Raw genomic sequence first — 24241 nt, forward strand, 5'->3', positions numbered from 1 at the left:
TGCATTCGACGGCACACTGCGTCTGTGTTTATGTTTTTACCAGTATGATTTCTTAAATCATCAGAGCAGTCAGGTGATTGCAGGTTATTTCAGTCCTTAAGATCCCCGCTTGCTGAGCTGCACGCTTTTGCTGCCTCGTCAAAACAGGATGTGGACAGAAAATTGAGCTACAAAGGAGCCCTCGCAGCTGGAGGCCTCTTCTAGTGTTAATGGTTTCCAGAAAAAGACGTAAAGCAGCTATGAAAACAGAATTTGGTCCAACCTTTGAAGGTCACCTGCTAGTCTCTATCTAATATTTCTCCCCTAAAAACAACACCCTGATCTTCATATAACACCAGCTTCCAGAACGCCAACGAGAACATGGAACATGTCTGTTTATTTTGTTTGTTTGTTTAAAGGTGCTAAAACCAAGTGATTTACATAATATCCATTTATAAAGTCCACTCACAGTTTACTGTGTCCTAGCTGTCTGTTGAATGAGTAAGGGTACAAAGGCGACATTAAGCAGGGCGGACATTTTTCAAACAGTTCCTGTAACCCTACATTATTTAACCCTCGGCTTCCTGTCACAGTCGCTCCTGCCGCTACAGCCAAATCAGCCCCTTCAGGTTGGCCTCCGTCATTTCTGCTTCTGAGATGTGTTGCTATCCTCGCCACGTGTACCTGTCTGCCCACCTTCATGTGTGAATGTACAATATTAAACTGTTCCCTCCTGCAAGGTTGCTTTTTGCACTCATGTTCTCCTCCCCGCCTGTTTTTGTTAGCACGGTTACAGATAAAGTTTGTACATCACACTTTCAGTCTCAAGTTTATTTTTGTGAACTCTGGAATTGCTAATCAGTCCTGGAGCCTTCCTCCGGTTTGTGCCTGAGCAGGAGCAGATTCCTGAGGTTACTGATATGTTTGTGTGGTTTAGCAAATGGCCTCTGCATAATCCTGCGAGGTCTAGCAGAGCAGTTCGAAACGAGTCGTGCAATTCGACGTGAAAACGTTTCGGTAACAACTGCAGGTAGCAGTGCTTACATCAGCCTCCTCTTTTGGCGCTCTTGCCGTACGCGGTCCTCTTTGGCAGACTTTCTTGTGCCTTCTCGTACCTTAACCATCTCAGCTGAGCTGTCATGATCGTGGTGCTAATACTGGCCACTTCTGCCTGCTTCAGCACTTCAGAGTTAGGAACTTTGTCTCATCATCTTAAGCCCACGATGCTCCCTGAGAGTCACCTCAGGCAGTGGAGGTGAAAACAGTTCAGCATTTTGGAGCGATGACTATCAGTCTCACATGCATACAGAAAAGATGAGAGGAGCTTTACAGGCTTTCAGCTTCGTTTCTGAGTCATTCGCTGTTCGTATCGACCCGTCAGCCTGACAAAAGCTGCGCCTGCCTGCACAGTTGATGCAGCACGCTGTGGCTTTAACAGTTCAGTAGAATTAGAGTCATTAAACACTAAAAGTTAAAAAGTAAGAAATATACTGAAGCATAAGTTTGTATATTCATAGTTGCAGCAATATTTTAAAATGTACAAGAAGGAAGAAAATTTTTTCTGAATAAATAAAAATATATTACAATGATTTAATAATGAGAACATACTTAAAAGGATGCCGAAGACATGCTTTTGTTTCTCAAATGGTCCAAAAATGTTAGAATTATCTTGCATTTCTTACAGTGTGCCCTTCAGCACTATATTCATCCTGGTCACACGTTTTATGTCTTTATTGTCCAATGATGAGTGTTTAGACAGTAACATTTCAGGAGCTCACAACTGAGAAAATCTACAAAGTCCTTATCTCTGCTGGCCAACGAGCTGCACATAATGCAGACGCTGAATGACTTCTCCCTCATCGTGATTCTGGTGCTTGCCTTTGCACACACACACACACGGGCACTTACATACACTTCTGCGATGGTATCTGGCTATCTCACTTAATTAGCCTCTAAAGGCAGCCTCCCTCGTATTAGTGGATGTGCCTTGCACTATACTATCGTCTCTTAAATAGGGTATACGTTACAAACAACCTTGAGCTGTTTGTGGCTGGTGATGCTTATCTGGCGCTGAGGTCAGTGCATGGCATCCAGGTTTTTGGGTTCTTTTTAGACAGGTAGTGCTGCGGTGTGTCCAAATTTCCAAGCCTGTCCTTTTGTTAGATGAGCAGCGTACTGCCACACCAGCCGATCAGGTCAGTCTGCTCAATGTTAGATGGGCGCGAGCGATAAAGGGGAAAAACAAGGTGGAAGCATTTCAAAGAGCCCGTGCCATTGCAGGAATGATTCTGGAAATGCCTTTTATTCATGCAGAGAAAACCACGGGCTCACTACTTGGCATTCAAAGTAACAACGCTGCTACCACAAAGCAAATTAATTTCAGACTAATTAGGATAAAAACCAGCTTTGGTGTTGAAAGAAAAATGAAACGCTATTATCATTACCGTCCATTTAGACACAGCTACAAGAGCTCCCATTTATCCTGGGTACAAATGGAGCAGGACAGCACACAGAGATACAGGGTCCAACTTTCCAACTCGGATTCTCTGAAAGTAAATTTGGAACCTTTGTGTCTATGAGTCCGCCCCATCCTATCTGCTGTCCTTCTAAATACTGTTATAGCAGCTCGATGAGCCATTATGATACCTGTTTTTACTCTGATTCAAGCCACACCTCCACCTCCACCCTCACAGAGCAGGAGGCAGAGAAAGGTAGCTGGTTTTTTGTTGGTTTTGGTGATTTACAGTGATTGGAAGGCAGGCTCATGAGTCTCCTTCGTGAAGGTCTCACAACAAGCAAAGCAGCCCTGACAAAGATGTGTCTGCTGGGGAACAGAAAGTGGGAGAACTATGAAGCAATCATGTCCACTGACAACAAATCGATGGGCATGCAAACATGTTCCTTACAACTGCATGTTACACTTACCACAGTTTGTCTTTGGGGGACGATTAATGCAATCAGCCCCTGACTCAACATGTAAGTACTGAAATGGGAGTTTTGAAAGGTTCACAGTAAAAGTTGATGTTTGACTATAAGGATAACTACTTCAGTTCAATCCAGTTTTATTTTATACTGTAAGGTAGACCCTACAATAATACATGCAAACTACTAAATCACAAATATTTTGTGTAATTAAAAAGATAACCTCCTTTGGGTTTTCAGAAATTCTCCGTCCTTGCATACTCTTAATAAATTCCTGTCTATGAATGCAGCTGTTTAAAAAACAGCACGAGCCTAATATGCGCTTTAACTCGATAAAATCCTGGCAGTGCCTGCTCGGTGAAGCTTCGTTCCTCTCGGGGATCCTGCTCTGTGACTCGGATTTTTAGATTTCCCCGAGCCTGTGTGGCGGAATTCAGATTCACCTAAAATGATTCCCGACATTACCCGAGCACGGAGCCACTGCGCCGCGCGTCCGCACGGCACAGGTATACCGGAGAGACAGCACGCACTCCGGCACCGGGCTCGGCTCTGGTCACCTGCTGCATTGGAGGATAGCACTGCTACGCACCTGCAGTCAGAGCCGCCGAGTCTATCCCGGTATATCCACGGGAACGTTCCTGAAAATGCCCACGCGGGAAAGCGGTGCAACACACACGCTCGGGGGGGTCACCGCACAGGTGGTATCGTTATTTGTGGTCCAACAGCTGGGGGGGCATTACAGTGAAACATCCTCAATTACAACACACAGAGACGAGCGGACTTAGTGAGGTATGCCACCGACCATCAACTCTCCATCGTTCAGAAACACATTCACATCCAGCTGCTGCTGCCCGTCACGGCGCCCACACTGCACTAAAGGCGGCCCGCGCTGCCAAGTTTCACCGGACTGCGCATTCCCGGCGGCCCGGTGCGCATTCCCGGCGGCCCGGTGGCTCCTTACCTTTCTCCTCGTCCGACACCGTCGAGGGCTCGGCGCACGGAAATAATCCCGAGAACAGGGCTAGAAAGGCGAGTAGAAAAAACTCCGACATGTTTTCGGAGAGCGGGCTGTAAAGAGCCACGGTGCTTCTCCTGCTCCTGCTCCGGGTCCGGGTCCAGTCTCCCCCTCCACCACCACCCGGTTGTCGAGCGCCGTTATTCGGTGATGTCCAGCGGAACCAGTGCGCAGAACAGTGCAGCGCTCCTCCGGCTCCTCCACAAACGCACACCGCCGCTTTTCAGAGCGAACAGACGCACCGGAGACGGCAGGAGAGAGGAGAGGACAGGAGAGGCGGGGTGGGAGAGCAGGGGGATAAGGAATGAGTACGTTTCCTGTCTTTTCTCAGTGATTAAATGCCGTCAAGGTGGCGCAGCTCGCCTGAAATTAATCAAATCCGTTCGCTGTGCAGTCAGTGGAGTGGGTGGGTGTCAGCCTGAGGTCCAGGGGTGCAGAGGGGGTCCTTAAAAAGAAGAAAAAGTCAGAGGATGTAGGATGAGATGTGAGCAATCTCGTCAGACCAGTGACTTCACTGCAAATACAGAGTTATGCAAAAGCACATCCAGGGGAAAAAAGGTGCATGACTAAGAAGAAATAAGAGCCTTTCTCAGGTGAAGCATCCAGAGTGACTGCACAGACACAGCTAAAACAAAAAGCACTGAAGAGACCACTGCAGTGAGGTGTTGTTTAGCATAGATCCAAAGCACAGGCACCTCGTTACTGTATATCACAGTGATTCAGGACTTACTCCGGCTTAATGTCAGAACGGAACTCTCTGCTGGTCCTCGAATTTGGGACCAATGTGATGCATGTTAACAGGAATGTGTGACATATTCCAGGCATGCATGGAGACTGATGCTTAGTAAAAGCAAGGCCGTGTGAAGAATAGCTACCAAACTTTCTGTGTTCATGTGATTTTATGTGTTCTTTGTTTTTCACAATGAACTGACCGAACCTCTATTAGGTCAGACACTGCAGTCTCCCACACCTATCCTGTCCTCTCTCCTCAACACGTCGGGATGTTACGCCTCGGGAGTGAGAACGGGCTCCTCTCCTTGTATTCAGGCTGACAGGCTAATGATGGAAATTTTGGAGGAAGTTTGTTTCAACTCTAAAGTATGCAAATGTGCAGGTAGTTCTTATTTTAGCTCCTACAAGGTTAGGAAGTCCCAAAGAGCAATACCCGTTTTCAAAATCTTTATTTGTTCTCCTTTCAAGTTTCTCTAGAATTAAAAAATAATAATAATGAAAGAGATGCAATGAACAGGAAAACTGCAGTGTGTGAACTACAGTAGGTCGAACCGCTCCAGTCTTTGCTGAAAGAAGCTGGTGATAATAAGCTTGAGAGGATAGCTGTATGTTTTTTAAATATCTTTTAGATTTGTTCATGAGACTAAATGTTGAGTGAGGAGGTGATTTTATCCACCTTGCTGCTGTCTGCTGGTACACTGGCAGGAGTCGCAGAATTTCTGCTCCTGTTGTTTGGTATGGATGCTGCATCTGAGCTGACTGTGGGGGATTTCAGAGGAGCGGGGTGGTGTGGCATCGTGGAGAAGTGGTGGTGGGAGAAAGAAAGACCACTGAATGAAGCACAAATCAGGACAAACCCAGAATCAGGTGCAAAGGTGGCACTATTTTACTGAAGGAGTACAGGAAGTTTATTTAGTTGTAGGCGGTGAGAATATATCAGCAGTGGGTACACATATTGTACTCATAGGTACTTCATTGTAGTGTACCTAAGCTTTAACAGAAGCAGATGCAGCAACTGATCCTTTTAACACTGAGCTCAGTAACTTTCTTGGAAAAAATCATGTTAAAAGCATTATTCGCATGAGCCGACGTGGACATAAGTCTTCAAAGTGCTCGGAGAAATCTGGCTGTGTAAGTAAGAGCTTGGTGAAGAGCGTCCACACAGCACAGCCTGATCACGAGACACTGTAGTGCAGCCACAACGCCTCACTGTGTAATATTCATTCATTTACTGCATGTTGTGTAACACTGTGAGGAGCATGCACTGTTCACAGGTAACAGTTCCAATGCTAATCAGTAAAGGCTAGTGCTAACGAAGCCCAGCTCGTGACTAGGGATGGGCACCGGTTCTGACATAAACGGTAGTAACCAGACCGAAAAGCAGCGCACATTTCGGTGCTTTTTTTCTGTGCTTTTTTTTCCTGAATGTCACACACTTTGGATTCTAGCCAATCATTTTACCTTTGCAAGCGTAGTAGGCGGGCCCAGGTACGTAGGTTCTTTTAGAGCAGAGCTACAGATTAAAAACGCCCAAGGCAAAGCGGTCAAAGTCTGGCTGTACTTCACAGCAAAAGATGCAAACTCAGCAGCAACAAGTGCTTTAAGCTGATACTGTGATACTGTCAAAGGAGGTAACACCTCAAATCTGATGAAACACCTGGCGACGCATAGCGTTTTTTTTAAAAGCCGAGAAATGCGCCGTATTTGATAGCTTGCTGCGAGACCTCACACCGAGCACATCTACTGCGGGTGTGGTGCCTGTTATCGGACCGGAGTTAGCAACATCCCCAAGAACCCGAAGAGGAGAGTCCTGGCCCCTAGCCCTGCCAGTGTAGCAGAAATGATGAGGATGATGATGCAGCAGCAGCCGTTCTTCTCTGCGTGAGTAGCTTAATGTTGTTGGTGTGTAATTTACGTTGAGTAGGCTAACCACGTTATTACATTAATGCATGTAAGGTGAACTAGCAAACATCATCATAGCTACATGCGGCTGTCTTCTTGTTTGATGGCAGATACTCCCTTCACCTTGGCCAAAAAGGCTAAAATGACCAAAGAAAAAGTGGAAAACAGTTAAACATGAGAGGTTTTTGGACAAAGTCTGTGTTTTTTCCATTGTTTAAGCACTGCTTCCAACCAAGAGTGATGCCATATATGCCCCATAGCTGCAGAAAAGGCTAACATTGTTATCTTTTTACAAAAAAACAGCTGAATATGAGAGGTTTTTGGACAAAGTTTGTGTTCTCCATTCTTTAAGCACCGGTTCGAGCACTGTTTAAGCACCGGCAGCGTTTCAAAAGTACCGGTTTGGTACTGGTATCGGATAAAACCTAAACGATACCCATCCCTACTCGTGACCCAACGCAGACAGAAAAAGTGCAAAGCTGTCTCCACATTTTCTCTTATTCCAAATGCAAGTTACATCAAAACATATTTTTATTCACTCAGTCATCCCGTCACACTGCTAAAAATCCAGCGTGATAATAAATGGTTGCATTACTAACATTAATGTGAAACAGTCACACTGCTAGCACTGCACAGTTTTCCAAACAGAGAGAAACACACGGATGAATAATTGTGGAAGATTTTTGTTTACTTCCATTTCTGAGAGCACTGCATCGTTCTTTCGGAATCGCAGCGGTGACATTTTGACTGAGCGGCTTCAACTTTTTCTGATGGCTATAAAGTGCTCTACTTGTGCTCTGAATGATTCATATGCGCCAACACTACAGCTGTGTTAGCTGGGAATATGCTGTACTTACCTGCCTCTTCATCTCACCTTTACCCTTAATTAGAAAGAGTCAACCATCTCTGCACAATCACACGAGCTTTAATGTAATGCCATTGTGGCAAATTTGAGACAAAGGAGGTACGCGCCTGTCGACAGGAGTAATGCTCAGTGTGGTCCAGCAGGCTTGGCTCGAGTGCAGATGTGTCAGAGGGGATCGAGAGCTCATGGCAGTTGCACTACTGAATGGCAGAGGCCGGGGCAGCCTAGTAGGCCACTCATGCATAGCGTGTCACTCGCTTGCAGTACAGGTCCTGACATAGAGCACTGGATGGAGCCTGTCCGCCTGTCACAAGTACACACAGACATGCAGCTACATAGTCGCACAGCCTGCAGCCTGCGTGACATCGGGGTCGTGCATCTGTGTGAAGTGACACACTGTGGGCTGTTTTGCCCTTGGAACTCCTCTCACTGACTGTCGTGAGTGATGGCACTGACGCTCGCCATGCCAGATCTCAGGCTGCGTTCAGCAGCACTTAGTGACTCTTGCTCTGGATGCCAGTGCCATTCTCCAAAATTAGCAGCCACTTTGACCCCGTTATAGTTGCAGGTTCAATACCAGGCTAATATCGCTGCCATTGTGGTTTTTACCTCAGCTCATACCGTCGGCGTCCTCCCAACTGCAAGATTCGGCTCAGAAGTCAAAAGCGATTTTAGAGAATGAGGAGATCAGATGACAAATCTGTAACGACAGGCGTTTTGTTTCCTCTGACAGTTATTAGTCGGAAAAGCAGGAAATGCACTGAACGGAGGTCGGTTCTGTCTTGTTGTGGAGGGTGAATGCAGTCTTCTGCCAGGATACACAGGTGCTCCCCGAGGTCTCGGTGCTTGTTAATCAAGCAGTGGGATGACAGGCCATTGTGCAGCATGAATCACAGCACTCTCATCATGCTGAAAATGACTTGCATTTTTTCTGGAAAGGTAAATGTGAATTGCACTTTTGTTGCACTCGGGGCAGTCAGTCTGTGATCGCACACCTTTGTCATATGTGTGTTTCAGTGGGATATACCACCATCCGACTGAGTCTCAGTCACAGTCAGTTAGCCATAACTCAATCAATAGCATGCACTTGTTTTTCCTGCACCAAATACGGGCGCTTGTTCCTTTGCTAAACGGCCTGCTGTTCAGCAGCAAATGTTAATGTGAGCCAACGTGTTATTGCATACAAGCTGACTGTCCCTCTATGCAATTTCATGCACATCTTCGGGGTGGGGGGGCAACATCATACGTTTAATTCTCACAAATCCAAAGTTGCTGTGATGCCATTTCCTGGTGTTGCACTAAGCTGTTTGTGGAGCAGTTTCAACAAAGCAATTTCAAGTTAATTCCCTTTGTGTGAGAACTGAAAAACGGCTCCTGCAATCTGTATTCATTCACGAGTGAAGGAGAAACCACGGCCCTGTAAGACGAGGATGGTGGGGCATGGGAGCTGTTTCGAAAATACTCCTGTTTTTGGTTTTTTTTCCTTTGGCTTATTATTAGATTTTGTTTAAATTTATTTTTGAAATTATACCAACACACTTTATCAACCTCAAGGGAAAACAAACAAGCAGACACATGCTCACACACATTTAAAGATGCTCTGTTTTCCACGGCAGGCAGCGCACCGATGTCTAACTTACTACTGCCATCTAGGGATACACAGGAGTCCTATTTGAACGCTGCCACATTTGTGCGTCTCGCTCAGCACAGTGGATAATTTATTTTAGAACTTTATGATTACTGACTAAAAAGAAAAAGCACGCTCATTGTTGGCCTATATATAAATAAAAATAGAAATAAAACCTCCCATCATTTAAAAAAAAAGAAAGGCCTTCACTGTCGACCAATTGTTTTTGTAAAAATGCCCGAGTGCTGTCTGTGTGTGACAGTGAAGTCTGTCTCCTTCGCATTATTTTCAGCTGGTTCCCAGTGGACGGCAGGGTTGGAGGAGCCACAACACAGACAGAGCAGCTCGCCATCTCTCTCTTCACACAGCTGGAACCCACTCCTACTGAATAATGAACTCAATCTCAGCCTTGCCTCGAGGGGGGGCCTGAGAACCACCCTCAGCTTAGCAGAAGGCTTTGTAGCCCATGTGCACGTGCACACACAGACGTGCACACGCCTGCACATTCTTACTGTCACTCTCTCCTTCCACAAGTAGCTGTGTGCAAACTGCTCCACTGATTGGCAGCAGAGCAGAAAAAAACAGAGGGGAGTGCAGAGTCGGAAGACATCGAAGGATTGTGATGGAGGAGGAAGATAGGGAGGCGGTAGGAAGGAGGTCGCGGTGTGTGCGTCTGCGTGAGCTGGAGGAGTACAATAGCAGTTTCCGAGCGGTTCGACCCCCCGTACCTCTGAGGGTTCGCGTCAAGTGTTGCTACTGAGGAACGGGAAGATGGATCGGAAAAGGAGGGGCAGCAGTTGTGTGTTGCTGAGGACATAAGGGGCGAGATGAAAGAGACAGCCGCTGGATACCGAGCTAATGAATGGCCACGCTTCCCATCGCTGATTGAGATTTAAGAGGTGTGGGTAGGTAGAGCTGAAGGGGGTCAGCAGCAGTGGTGAGTCAGCCGACCTTTCAAAAAGCTCTTCACCTCAACAGCCTCCACGCAGAGCCCATTAACCGCAGAAATATGGCAGCTTCTGATTAGATCCGCCATAATTACCGAAGACGTTAATGAAATTTGTGGGCCGGTGCTCGTAGTATCTCAAAAAACAGAACGCACAACTTCAAAAAACACTGCTAGAGTGGCAATCTGTTCAGCGAGCATGAACATACACAGTCTGTTTGCTTGGCTCTGATAGTTCCTCTAAGTGTCCTGTGCTTGCTTGTTTTTATTCTTTTAACTTGGTGTGCAGCCATCCAGTGTCTCTAACTCATAGTGACAGATCCACTTCATGGTGCTTCTTTGCACAAGCTGTGGCGACAGGCCAACAGACGTGTACACACACACACGCACACACACACACACACACACACACACACACACACACACATCTCCTCAGCAACATCTAAATAGGTAATTATCTGACTTGTAAGATGGGTGAGGTGGCAGCCAGTATGCTCCACGTGATGAGCCTAAAACGAAAGCCTCTACTCAGCAAAGGAATATTAATTGCCTTTTCCAAGTCAACAGGCAGAACAGAGAAGACAGCGCCAGAGGGAGGGAGGGAGGGAGGGAGTTGCCTATCAACAAGCAGTGACTACCAACTTCCCAGCAAGGTTACTGAATAGCATCATTGTTGTCGTCTCCTTGTCGAAGGGAACAGCACACCGATAATGTTGGCAGCCACGTCCCATGTCTGCTTTAAGGTTGCTTTGTGTGCGTCGTACCTGTGAAGACGTGACATATTTGTGCTGCTCTGAAGGTAAGAGGAAAAAGAACACAAAAATAACACGGAGAATAAGGCAGAGAGAAAATCTGCAGGTTTTTAATGGCGAGAGGAGATAATCCATTATCCTGCAGGTTTTTATCATACCTGTGTGAAGGGTCAGAAATTGGTTTCCTGTGATCAGCCTGGAAAATCAAATACAGCAGTGATCTGGATGGAAATTCCCACTACAAAGCTCCCAGGTGCTGACGTGCTGACAGCCTCTTAATGAAGAATATTAGTGGTGCAGCAGGAACAGTGTCTTCTTTTTTGGGTTGGGGCTCATTGATATGCACCGTGGTTCTGTGCTGATAATTGCCTGCTGAGCTCCAGATCAATTCTGTAATTTGCTATCAAAACTCCATGATGTCATGTCTGTGCAGTCTTATCAGACGACCAGGAAAAAGAAAATGAAAAGCTGCAATAAAAAGGCAGATGGAAACTACAAAAAGCAGAGAGCAAACAAAACCAATCAACCTAGAAATGAGGACGTGAAACAGTTTGACCTCACAGTTTGCACAGACTGGAGCTGTCATAAGAACATATGAGCCAAAATGCTTCTGTCGTAATATTCATGTACAATCCAGTTACAAAATAAAGGAAACACGGTGTCTTTGTAAGGTGTAGAGCCAGCGCATGGCCCGATGGGATCAAACACCATTTGTTCACGAGCTATTCCTTCATTAACGCTTTGATGCTGGTGCTGTAGCGTGATGGTTAACATGGTGGTGTCAAATCTCCCACGGGTGATCAGCTGAGTTCATATCTCGCTGCCACGAAGGCCACGGCATATGCCTCGCATCATTTTCATGCACATCCAACCATTTTGTCAGCCTTGTACCCAATCGCAGCTCTGATGGCATTGTCATCCTGAAATAGACCCCTCCTTCCCATCAGCACTGCAATGTGAATCCAAAGCACGGCAGCAAAATGCCACCCACACCGAGCAGAGATCACTGTAGCCCCAGGCTCCAGGTTTCCTATTTCTCCCCTTCTCCACACAAGTACAGCAGAAGCCTGAATGGTCCCGGCGCACTGTGAGATTGCAGTTTGCTTCACGCGTGGAGTCGGACTGAGTTTAGCTGTTTTTGCATAAAGTAATTAATTTACATCTTCTCACTAGTACATGCCCGTGCTACAGTTCGGCCAGTGATATTAGTCGACTGTTGCGTGGTTGCCAGGTTGATGTCACGATATACAGAAAGAAGATTTTGTGAATGTAAATGAAGTGTTGTAGATACATAAATGCTAGAAACGGCTCATTTTAACCCATCTGCCGCTGGTTGCTAGGCAACATGACGACTTCCTGAAATCTGCTATGGATAAGAACCATCAAGGGCCTAAGATGAAGATGGCAGCTCGTGTAGGAGTTCATGGGCAAAGACTAATACAAAGAATGAAAACAGAATGTAAATACAGTTTTTACAACAAGATGGCAAAATAATAGACAATAATAAATAACATGAAACAAGCTGAGGAGGAGAGAGCTTTGTTTTTGGACCAAAAGTGCTCCTACTGTAGCTCACTTCTGAATTATAGCTGTTGGGTTTTGGCACTTTGGTAGGGGTCCAGCAATTACATGGACAGCTGCTTAATTCAAGAGAATGAATTACATGTGGTGACTTTCATGTCTCAGAGAGTATGCATATTTTTTTCAAATATGTGACCGGAGAAAGAAAATGTGAAAGACGTCTGTGCTAAAATTGCTCTGCAATAATCTCTGCAGTCATTTTGTCACTGCAGACACATTTATTTTGTCATAATGACGTACTTAATCCATCGTTTGTAAAAGATCATTGAGATACTGCAGTTTTATGTCCACATTCCAAACTAAATAAGGAAATGCTTCTGTACATGAGAATTTTTAAAGGCGGAAAAATCAAAAGCTGTTACTAATGAAAAAAACAACTGCTGCAGCTTATTGAGGGTTTTCAGCACATTGAGCCATGAGAGTGTGGAAATGGGCCAACATACACTGACCTTAAAGCTGAAGCAGCAAAATGAATTCATAGACTGTTAGTTTGACTATTTACTCCTGTGGTCACATCGGTGAAAAGAGCCAATGGACACGCTTACCTTATCAGACTGCAGCCTCATACAGTAAACAAGTATGTGCACAGCATCGGTGTCCTTTACAGTCCACTGTACAAATCTGCTTGTAAGTCCAACATAGATCTTAATGTAACAATAAATAAATAAAGTCAAATATTTCAATCCTTTTTAATTTATGATTTTGTGACAGTGCGTGGAAGCAGACTGTGAGCGACGAGGTGGACCCAAGCGCAGACACGAGAGGACAGATCGTAATCTTAACATTTATTAAAGGACAAAGGCAAAACTAGACACTAACTGAAACTGGGTGAACTAAGGCTGAACATAAAAACCCTGAACGTGGACACCTGACAAGAAAAACCTGAACCGTGGAGACTGAAGACACGAGCATAGCAGTACAGCAGACGATCGGACGAGGGATGAAAACGCACACAGGAGGCGATGAGGGGAAGTGGAAACAGCTGATTAGAATAAACATAATGACGCCACAGGGGAAGTGAAACTAAACACAATGAACATGGGACACCAGACCTCTTCAAAATAAAACAGGAAACACAACGGGACGCAGACATGACACGAGCTTGACAACATAGGACACGCACACATGCAACATGACAGGTTAAGACACGCAGACCCAACATGATGAACCAACAACAGAGACTGAAACACAGGGTGATGACACAAAGGGATCTAAGAAACACTGAACTAGAACGGCTGAAAATTAGCCGTTAAAATTAACTTAAACATAAACCATCCAAATATAAGACAACTCAAAACGCTGGGTCACATGACCCAGGATTGTGACAGGTTTTCACTGGCACTGATTATTGTACATGTTTAAAGATAGTTTGCATTCAGGGGAAGTTACACAGAGGTTATAAAAGTTAGCTTGTACGATGCACAACGTCTTCAAGCGCTATCGTTCCCAAAAGGTTTCTGTTCATCTGGACGTGACGTTTCATCACTCATCCAAGTGACTTCTTCAGTCTCAGCTGACTGCAGACACTGAAAACGCCACGTCCAGATGAACAGATTCCACCTTTTGGGATTTACTTACCTGGATGATTGAGCGTGCATCAACACAGGCTATAGTGTTATTCTTTCTGTGTTATTATTATTTTTTGTATTGGTCTTCTTCTTCTTGGGGCTTCTTGGCAGCAGTGCGTGAGGACTCTTGTATTTGCTCCTACGATGGCACATTTGGCGTGCTCTGCTCAAAACAGAGACTAGCAGACAGCTGCTCCCAGTGTTGCCAGCTACCTTCAACAGAAATATTACAAATGCATTCTGGCTGGAGACTCTACTGTATTTTAATGCAGTCGTATTCCCAATTAAACTGTAGTCATTTACTTTATGGTTTCTTTTATCAGGCAGAAGAACTCTTTGAAGGGCTACAAACCATATTAAGTAGCAGTCACATCCTAGCCATTTGAAAGCTGCAGCTAAAATCCATATTTTAAATATATTTATTTATATTTCAATATATATATCATAAAATCCGTATAATATCCAATATGTGTTGGTCCCCGTTTTGTGGCAAAACATCCCTGACCCATAAAGACACACACATCTCACAGAGGCTTGGAGCCAGGTCAACTCCTCAGACTGTCGCTGTCTTCCTCAAACCATTTCTGAACCATTTTTACTTTGTGTCAGCGCCCATTATCCTGCTGAAAGAGGCCACAGTACCTTTTTCCATCAATGGGTGTACATGATCTGCAACAGTGCTTAGGTAGATGGTACTTGTCAAAGTAACATCCACATGGATGGCAGGACCCAAGGTTTCAACCCAAGGTTGTGGGAGTCATCTGTCCGTTTTCTGTCACTTATCTGGGGTTTGGGTCATCAGGGCAGAGACTTACAAAAACGATGCTCATGCTGCACTGGCCACAAATTATTCTGGGAAGCACTGGGACATTCCTAAAGTAGCCAATGGAAATCTTCGCAGCATGGCCTGGGTCTGTCCTGGGGCCTCCTCCTTTCCCAAGGAAGACATGCCCAAACCACCTAACCTACGAGGCATCCAGGAGGGATTGTAGCCAGATGCCCGTACCACCTCAGCTGCTCTTTTTGATGTGGAGGAGTAGTGGCTCCTCCACGTGCATAAAAACGAGTGCTCCTGATCTCTGGCTGTCTTCCATGGCGCATCACCCAGCAGATGGTCGTCCCTTCATGATGCTGTTTCTGCCAGGGGTTTCCCTCCAAGTGCTTTCTTTATAAATAAAGTAAAATTAAACTGGATTTTATGTTTTTCCTGTTACTAGTCGATAGTCCTACATTTGTACTACAATTGGCTTAATGTGGTGTTTCTCATTTATTACTATTACTCTTGGTATTTTATGCAGTTCTTTGGTGCAGAGAGGTTTAATTCAAGCATTTAAATAGTTTCTTGTTTCACAGAAGTTTGGACTCGAGGAAACGTGTAACTCAGCCTGCAATCTGGAGTTGGATTACATTGTTGCTATCAGTCAGAACGCCTGTACAGACAAGGACCATCTGCTTCATGAATATCATGTGAAGCTTGAACAACAGTCAGAAGCACTCTTGAGGAGGAATATGATCACCATGTGGCATCAGCAGCGGCTGGTTTGTACCTCAGTAACTTTATCTGTCGATGACTGCTTCCAGCTTCCAGCTTGACCATCAACGCTTTCAGTAGCTGTCTCATTTTGTCTTCTCTTTCTCTTGTTTATCTTGCATGACTTCTGTTGATAGCATTTATAGGAGCTGACAGATTGCGGTTGTGGCTTGCCGCCTCGCCTAATGGCCTACTATGATTGATGGATAGCTGGAAAACAAAAGTTGGCCGTGTCTGGCATTCGCTTCACATTCTCACTGGTGATTTTCACCCTTTATGCAGAATTAACTCCACTTTGGACACGGCTGATGCTTCATAAATAGAGTAAGGGTAGCTCTATTTCCTTTCCCCGAATGCAACATCATGGAGTTTTTTATCTAACAGTTTTATCGTTAAAATGTGCTCACAGGAAGTACAAATCAAGCACCATCCATATGTGTTTTTCCTCTTTATAGTTCTCCTCCATCTACAGCACTGAGGTCAGACTAACCAGTCGTGACGAGTGCAGTTGGCACTAAACAACTGCTCTTGAGAAAATGTTTGTCAGCTGTGGTGAAGCTGTGCACGCAAAAAGAGCAAGTTCACAAAATAACTTTTATTATCACCGTAATTTTATTCACAACAGTGACCCATCTGTACAGAACAATAATACTGTTCTGCAAACAAATCGTACAATTAGTTCTTTTTCACTGGTGCAGAAATATTGTGTACACAGTAAAAACACTGTCATATCTTAATGAAGAAAAATGTCTCTTGATATAAATGCACAGACTGTATGCAATGATCATGGCACATTTCATCCTTTATTAGAAGTCCTTTTTTGAAAAACTGCAGCTTTTTCTTGGATGTCTTAACAACTGCAGACTCCAACTAACAGGAAAATCTCCAGAAAGCTTCCAGTAACATTTAATTGCACTTCAGCAGCTACAACTTAGTGTGACAGGTCTTTCAAGCTCCGCACATCACTTTTATGATACGTTTGCATGTATCAGAAATGACTGCTGGACTGCAAGTTACATTAAAAAATAGCACTCACAACTACAACACTTACTGTATTTTGCCACTGTGTGAAAAAACAGCACTGAATCATATTTTAGAGATGCAGGTTTGTACTCTATTACATAACTTTTACTCTCTTCCCAAGAGCCCTTTTCTTTTTTCTAACACACACACACACACACACACACACACACACACACACACACACACACACACACACCATGATATTTTCCTTACCATTTCCTTACAAGTCATTAAATTGTATGTATAATTTTATAATCACACAGAAACTCCAGCCTTTGTGTTTTGCTTCGTCCTGTTTGTTTGTTAAGATATCCTGCAGTGTGATGTTTCTGTTTTCACTACAAAAATGGAGAAAACGTTTCCACACAAACGTTGCTGTGGAAATGTTTTCATAATGACACTCATGTTACCGTGAATATTACAGACATATTATTCAGTCACGGCCATGGAAGTGGACACTGATACTGCGAAGAGATTTATTATTGCTACTATTATTATTGTTGTTATTAATAATAATAAACAATAAATGAGTTGTGTGTGTCCTATAGTGATGGTGATCAACCGAATAAATAAAACAACAGGTTTGTTTATTTGATTCTTTTCTATCTATTATTTGTATTTTCAGTGACAGATTTGCACTGGCAGGGCGAGATGATGCTTTTATTCCCAAATCTGTGGAGTGATTTCCTGCAGTTCTATACAGACAATTCTTTTCAGCTTCGTCTTGCTTTATCTCCCATTTTCAAATGCTCCAGGTGTTGGATTGAGGTCAGTGAATACCTGCCAGGTCATAATTTTTTTCTTCTTCAAATTGAATTTTGGCGTGTGCTTGTTTGGGATGAGCGACATTTTAGAAAATTCTGCTCTTTCAAAGCTTCACTTTTATTCCGTTCTCGTCCAGCATTAATATCACTCATGTCATCTCCTTTACTTCTGTTGCACTTTCATATGAACACGCTTCTACATTGTAGCTAGTGTAGGTTGGGCCTGATTGTCACTATTTTATTTTTGATTGTTTTGGCCAAATGTGTTGCCAGTTTGCATCCATTTTCATCCATGTTACTTTGTAAGTTTTGTGTAATTTCTGAGCAATAATTTTGTTTCTAGATCTCTTTCAGGGTTGACTTAATGCAGGGTCCTTTCCACATTTTGAGCAATCACTGAGAGAGCTGTTTCTACACGTCAGAAGCACTTATCCATCCACAAAAGGTGACTTATGCATGCAGCAGAGGACAGCCACTGTGCTCTCACAATTGATTTATTCAGGTATCACCATCACTGCATTCATTTGAGACATCCCAGGCCTAAGCTGAGAACACTATGGCATTAATAGGTTGTTGTATTATTGTATTCATGCAATAAATATTTTAGGAATTACATATATTCATACACTATAATGCCAAAAGTATTCGCTCATCCACCCAAGTCATTGAATGCAGGTGTTCACTAACATGGCCACAGGTGTATAAACTCAGGGACTTAGGTATGCAGACTGCTTCTACAAACATTTGTGAAAGAGTGGGTCGCTCTCAGGAGCTCAGTGAATTCCAGCGTGCTCCCGTTAGGTCAGGCCTCGAGGGCCGGTGTCCGGCAGGTTGTAGATCTCACCCTGGGTCAACACACCTGAATCAAATGATGACTTCATTACCAGGCCTCTGGAGAACTTCAAGACATGTTGAGGAGGTCATTTAGCCATTTAAATCAGCTGTGCTGGATCAACATCTAAAACCTGCAGGACTCTGGCCCTCGAGGCCTGGAGTTCCCCCACCCCTGCGTTAGAGGATGTCACCTCCATCTGGCAATCCCATGGACGAGTCTGGGTTTGGTGGTTGGCAGGGGAACGGTACTTGTCTGACTGCACTGTGCCAAGTGTAAAGTTTGGTGGAGGGAGGATAATGGTGTGGGGTGTTTTTCAGGAGTTGTGCTCGGGCACCTAAAAGGAAATCTTCATGCTTCAGGAGAGCAAGACTTTTTGGACAATTTCACGCTCCCAACTGTGTGGGAACAGTTATAGATGGTCCCTTCCTGTTCCAACAGGCAGAGCAGTGCTCAGGGCAGGTGCAGAAACACATGGAGGACTTCAATGGCCTGCACAGAGTCTTGACCACAGTTTAAATTGAAATTTGTATTTTTTGTACAAAATTACATTCTCGCCTTCAGACATGCTTAATTTCAAGCTCTCAGTTTTGGAGGTACTGATTCACTATTATAATCCCGATCATCTTAAAATGTTAATTATTCTAGATTTAGATATTTGTACCGGTGCTGGTGTTTAATAAGTAAACATTCTAACACGTAAAGGTAACACTAGGACGCAGAGATTTCTTTTATGCTCGCACTCCTTCAGATATCCAGCAAGTTTGCACTTTGGCGTCTGTGACAGAGGCAGATATTCAGAGCGAGGTTTTCCTGCAAAGAAAGTCATGGTGGTCAGAATCTGCAGGGTACGTTTGCCATGCATGGGTCAAAAGCGCCACTGTCAGCAATGTCACGGTTCTAGGTGTTTCGAATTCCCAGCTAATATATTTGAGATTTTATTGTATAAAGATTTTACTGATAATCTGTTTGCACTTTTTTATCAGTTACTTTTTATTCTGGAGTTTTTGGTTGTCTATTACTTTTTCTAAGGTTGGTGTCTTTTGGAGTATTTCATATTTTATTTCGATGGTGTTTTCTTTCATGTCTTGTTTGGGGTTCTCCTTCCTATCTGTCTTCATTACTTTAAACTGTGTTTCATTCATTTCATGTTTCTTTCCTTTTGGCTCTCGGAGGAGGCGGACGCACTTTTTCTCCTCTCCCTTATCTTCCCTGCTTAGTTCTTATGTCCTTGTCTAGTCTCGTGTTTTTTTTATTATTACTTTCCCTGGAACACTCTCACAGTCTGTTTCTAAAACCTAAAGAGAATTATGGATTTGATCAACTGGTCTCTGAATGCTATTGACACCCTTTTCTCAACGAGAAGTCTGGGCTTGGGAGAGCCTGAGTGCCCTGGAGGGACTTTCCCTGCCGGATACACGATGGACGGGTGGCAGGAATGGAGGGTCGTGTGCCTGGCGGGACTGTCGATCGAGGACGCTGAAGATATCTACCTATTCGGAACCATGATAACAGGGTTCTTGCTGATTGGAGCTGGCTTGGCCCTGGCTTATGGGAGAATTAAGACAGCAGAACCGGCTGTTCAAACCCCCCCAAGGCTGCCCGCTGGAATCGAAACGATGGGACGAGGCGCGGCTTCTCAGAAAGGGCTCGAAAGCAGAACGGTTAAGACCTTGGAGACGCTTACAGCTGCTGTGAATACTCAGAATAAGACCTCTGAGCGTATATTGGGATACATCAAGGAGAGGCCTGCTCAGAATAACACCTTTGAGCGAAAGTTAGATTACATCTTGGAACAGCTGACTGCAGTCGAGAGTTCTCAGAATCGGCTCTCTGAGCAAAATAATGACAAGACCATGGAACGCAAGTTTGATACCATCATGGGGAAGCTCGCGGTTCTCCAACGGGAGATTGAGAGACCAGTGTCGGAGTGTTAAAGAACAGCTTGAAATTCTCATGAGTTGTTGCAAAAGACAAATCACCATCATAATGCTGCTAGCCCTTCGGTGCCAGCTGTGGGCTCGAGGCTGGAGCCAAACAACAACACCCTGATAACGACTGTGTTGAGTCTGTTCCTTCCCATTCCCTACAAGGCCACCTGGGTTGGCTGGAAGACTGTTTACTTAGCCTGGCAGGGCGAAGGACACTGTCTCAGCTGAACTCTGGACACGCACACACATACACTGATACTGATAAGCACTCACTGACACATCACCCTCCCTACCCCGGATCCAACGCCACCTCCAACGCCACCTCCCCTCCGATGTGGACATTGGGTCAGCTGGAGGCGCAGTCGAAGATTGCAGCGGTCCCAGATCAGCTGTACACACTGGAACACTTCCCCATGTTGCTGTCTGTGTTTATTGTGCTGTGGTGTGTTGATATCTGTGCATTCCTGTATTACCTGACCTGTCTACCCAATGTGATGTTTGTGTTGTATGTACGGTCGGCAAGGTCTGTCATCTCGGTTGTGGGCAAAAGACCTGCAACTGACAAATAAAGGTTATCTCATCATCTCATCTCATCTAATCCCAAATCAGTCCTCAGTGTATAGGAAGTCCCAGTTTCCTTTTGTGCTTCTTTGACAAAGCCTTATGTTCCTGTGCTGTGCATCCTTGTTCTCTTTGGGTTTTGTTGGGCTTTTGCCCAAATATGAGCCTAACTTTTGTTATTTAAGTCCGTTTTCACTCCCATGCTTCATTATGCAACAATGCAGCTAGTTCTTGATCGATCAGGCACATCCACTCGCACCGTATCTGTGGACGGTGGGTATGAGTCTGAGTTAGGGTGTGGATGTCATGCACTATGGGGAAAACGTGTGTCGGTGAAGTTATGATCAGCTCAGAAGCCTTTCACAAAGTAAAATAGACCCTGACACTCACAGCGTTTGATACAGCTGGTCACCTAGAGATTCAAAGATCACCTTCCATGGTCGTCATTGTCCACGTCCTCGTGCCCACGCTCATTCTTTTCAGTCTCAATCACCAATCAGATAATTGAGACAGTGCTGTCCAAATCCCCATGTGCTATCTGACTCAGGGCAGGAACACCTCCTCTGCCTCTCACCACGTGTCTGAATGTGGTCTAGACCCTCTTGATCGGTAACAAATGCTCATCGTCGTGGTTGATCTCTTTGCTGAGTTGAAATGGGGCTCGGCGAACGGCTGCTGGTCCAATACAATTCAAACGGATCGAGAAAAGGACTGGAGACGGAGTCCCTCTGTCCTTCTCCACTCAAGCATGTTTTGTCCATGCTTGTCAACCCTGCTGTGTGGAGGGAAAAGACTTAAAAGAATTCAATCTATAAACCCACCATTGAGCAGGTGAGAATCAGCTGGGGTCATATTGAGCAAAATCTCTTGTTTTTCTCACTTTTATACAGTTTCAGGAGGAGAAAGGCTCCGAGGGCAAATCATTTCATATCAAGCATAAAATAGCCAAAATGATTCAAATACAGCCTGACAGAGACATCACAACAGGTACAGCAAACGTTGCCACAGACACACACTTTTTGTGGAACTGGTGCCGATTATTTTCATAATGGAATCTCACCTGAGTCAAATCTTTGTATTATCAAGGTGACAGTTATGAAAGCCAAGGGTCTAATCGACGATGTGGTGTTTTATCCGCGTGTAAAAGAGAAAGAAAGCACAGGTTTTTGCTTCACGTACAGGGAGCAGTGGTAATGAATAAATAAATAAATCGCTGGTTATTTGAAATGTCCCACAGTGGCATTTTTTGTGGTAAAATTAGCCTTTTGTGCTTCTCTTTGTGAATCGCAGCCACAAAGTTGTGTGCGAGGCAGGTGAGCTCCTGCGCACTACGTTCAAAGAAAGGAGAGCACAGCAGCGACAGAAATACCAGAGAAGTGGGTCCCTGATGATTAAGAGCTCTCCTGAGGCTTCTTCGTCTCCTGAGACACATCATCTTCCTGACAGTCTCCGGGCTGAGCTTCAGCCTCTAACAGATGATGGAGACAGACACCCAGCTTTGTCTGGTTCATGAGGCTGAAAATGTGCATACACATAATTATTATTATTTAAGTGCTTCAGGTTTGGGTGTTTTTTAAGCTGGCAGTCGTGACTGAGGTCACTATGCAGCTGAGCTCAAGATTACAATATGGTTTGCTGTAATGGTTTTGATTGCAGTTACACGAGTCTGATGACTTCATGTAATGTTTACATCTTCACTACTGTACAAGCTTTCCTGATGGGGACACATCGATCGGTTATTGTGTTCTTCAGGTTACATGGACATAATTGCAGCCAGACTTTTGTAAACTGAGGCATGACTTGCTGTGAGTTGACTTGGAACACATGATTATGGTTAATTTTAATAAAATATCATTTTAATTGAATTCATTTTAATCTCTAAACCCACCCATCCATGACTACTGTACTAACTTCTTAGGTTTGAGCAGACTCGCTATCAACGAGAGATCCACTTTCTGTAATCACGTCTGCTTTTGAGTGAGTAAAGTACTCATCTGGAGTACTTTTATGACCTTATAATATCAGAGATTAAACCCTAAAGCAAAATACAGCAATACTTTGTGACAGTGGGAAGGAAGAAGTCCCCATTAACAGGAAGAGCAAGAAAATGCCACGAATCAAAACAGAGCAAAACCGAACTACAGAGAGTACACAAAGGTAACATATAGCAAATATGCACGAGGAGTGTTGAGAGATGGATTGGAGGAGAGCTCGGTGCATCATGGGAAGCCACCTAGCAGCCTGAACCCACAGAAACAAAACTAGGAGATGGTCGGTGGTTATATGAGCCAGGCCTAACTTTAAGCTTTGTCTGTTATTTGGAAGCTTAGGTAAACCTGTAGGTGTGACGATGCCTGATCATTCTGGAGTTTGAATGTGAAAAGAAGGATTTTTTTTTACAGAATTCAGTATTTAACATGAAAAGTAGCCAAAATAAGAGAAATATGATCTCTCATCGCAAACAATGGAAACAGCTCTGCTCACTATAACAAGCGACTTTACTTTCTGTAAACACTCCAGGCTGGACTGTCCTGCTTTACAACACCAGTATTAAAGAGCAGAACTTCAGGCCTTTGCACTAAACTTACAGGTTGAGCCTCAACAAGTTACTCCGGGACAAACCCAAAGACCTCAAAGAAGACAGATAACATGTAACCCTGGTGAAAGCTATTGCAGCCACGTCAGTCACAAACGCATTAAGACTTTTTCTTCAGCATTAAAAATAAATAAATAAATAAAATAAATCATTTTTGGTCTGAAAAAGAAACTCCTACAATTGCTGTGCTACTCCCATAACACTGCCTGACCCTGAACACAGGCACAAACATAACAGCAACAATCCGTAATCATCTGCGCACCATCACTGACCTACATGTAAAAACAAGTGTAAAGCCAGCAATTGGTATTGTAACTACAAGACCCCTTCAGGGCACCATGGAGGAAGCAGACAGGAAAAGTAGGCACCATTGTTTGGTGCATAGCACAGTTATTCATTTTTATAGGATACTATGTAACCTGGTTAGAGCCTTAACTACTTTAACCAGGTTATCAAATCTTGCAAACACAACTAGAGTGCGTAGGCTCGACTCAACTAAGCTAAACAAATGTTTTAAGGTTATTCGAGGTTAATGCAGAGAGAGAAACATTTGAATTAACAAAACTTTTTCATTAGTGGGCTTTCATAACTGTGCATGTTGGCATTATGCACTCCAAGTGCAATTAGTTTAAACGTTAAATATCTTCTGACAGTTTTACCAATTAGGGATTTTCATCTGCAAATGAAAGCGCACAGTGAGCATGAAGCTGCAGAAAAGACCTGCTTAAAATAAATGTATGCATGTGTGTATTCAGTGTAGTAACTGTCCTTCACATACGTGATGTGTGGGTAACATGCTTTACTGGCTTATATTGTGTCAACATCATCCTGAGAACCGTGGGAGTCATTTTTGAACATGATAATTATTAAAACTAAGCATCATGTATGTAATTATGAATTTTAAGGATACCTTTTTGTGAAAACGATGGGTTTATTGACACTTTATTGAGCTGAATATAGTAAATGTAATGTCCTCTTATGAGGATGCAAGGTTGCAGAAGGCATAGATGTACCTTGCCTTGGAATGAATCCCCTTCTGTGTTTTACAGACGTATGCACTGTAGTATAGCTCAGTCAAACACACTTGGTTTCCTGTGCTCCTGACACCGGCACT

General features: G+C 44.1%; 1 protein-coding gene across 14 annotated transcripts in view; it reads right to left on the bottom strand.

Moving 5' to 3' along the window:
- lrp1bb (low density lipoprotein receptor-related protein 1Bb) overlaps nucleotides 1-24241 on the bottom strand; it is a 324949-nt gene that overhangs the window by 261483 nt on the left and 39225 nt on the right. For 13 of the 14 annotated variants that reach the window (XM_082509141.1, XM_082509138.1, XM_082509137.1 and 10 more), the window contains exon 3: nucleotides 3863-4361. The exons of the other annotated variant lie outside the window; for it this stretch is intronic. In XM_082509141.1, the coding sequence (XP_082365267.1) occupies nucleotides 3863-3953 (91 nt within the window). In that variant the 5' untranslated portion in view covers nucleotides 3954-4361. The remainder of the gene's footprint in view (nucleotides 1-3862; nucleotides 4362-24241) is intronic. 14 annotated transcript variants of the gene reach the window in all.

This window comes from Aulonocara stuartgranti, assembly GCF_965226115.1.
Source record: "Aulonocara stuartgranti genome assembly, chromosome: 16".
In the NCBI taxonomy this organism is placed as follows: Eukaryota; Metazoa; Chordata; class Actinopteri; order Cichliformes; family Cichlidae; genus Aulonocara; species Aulonocara stuartgranti.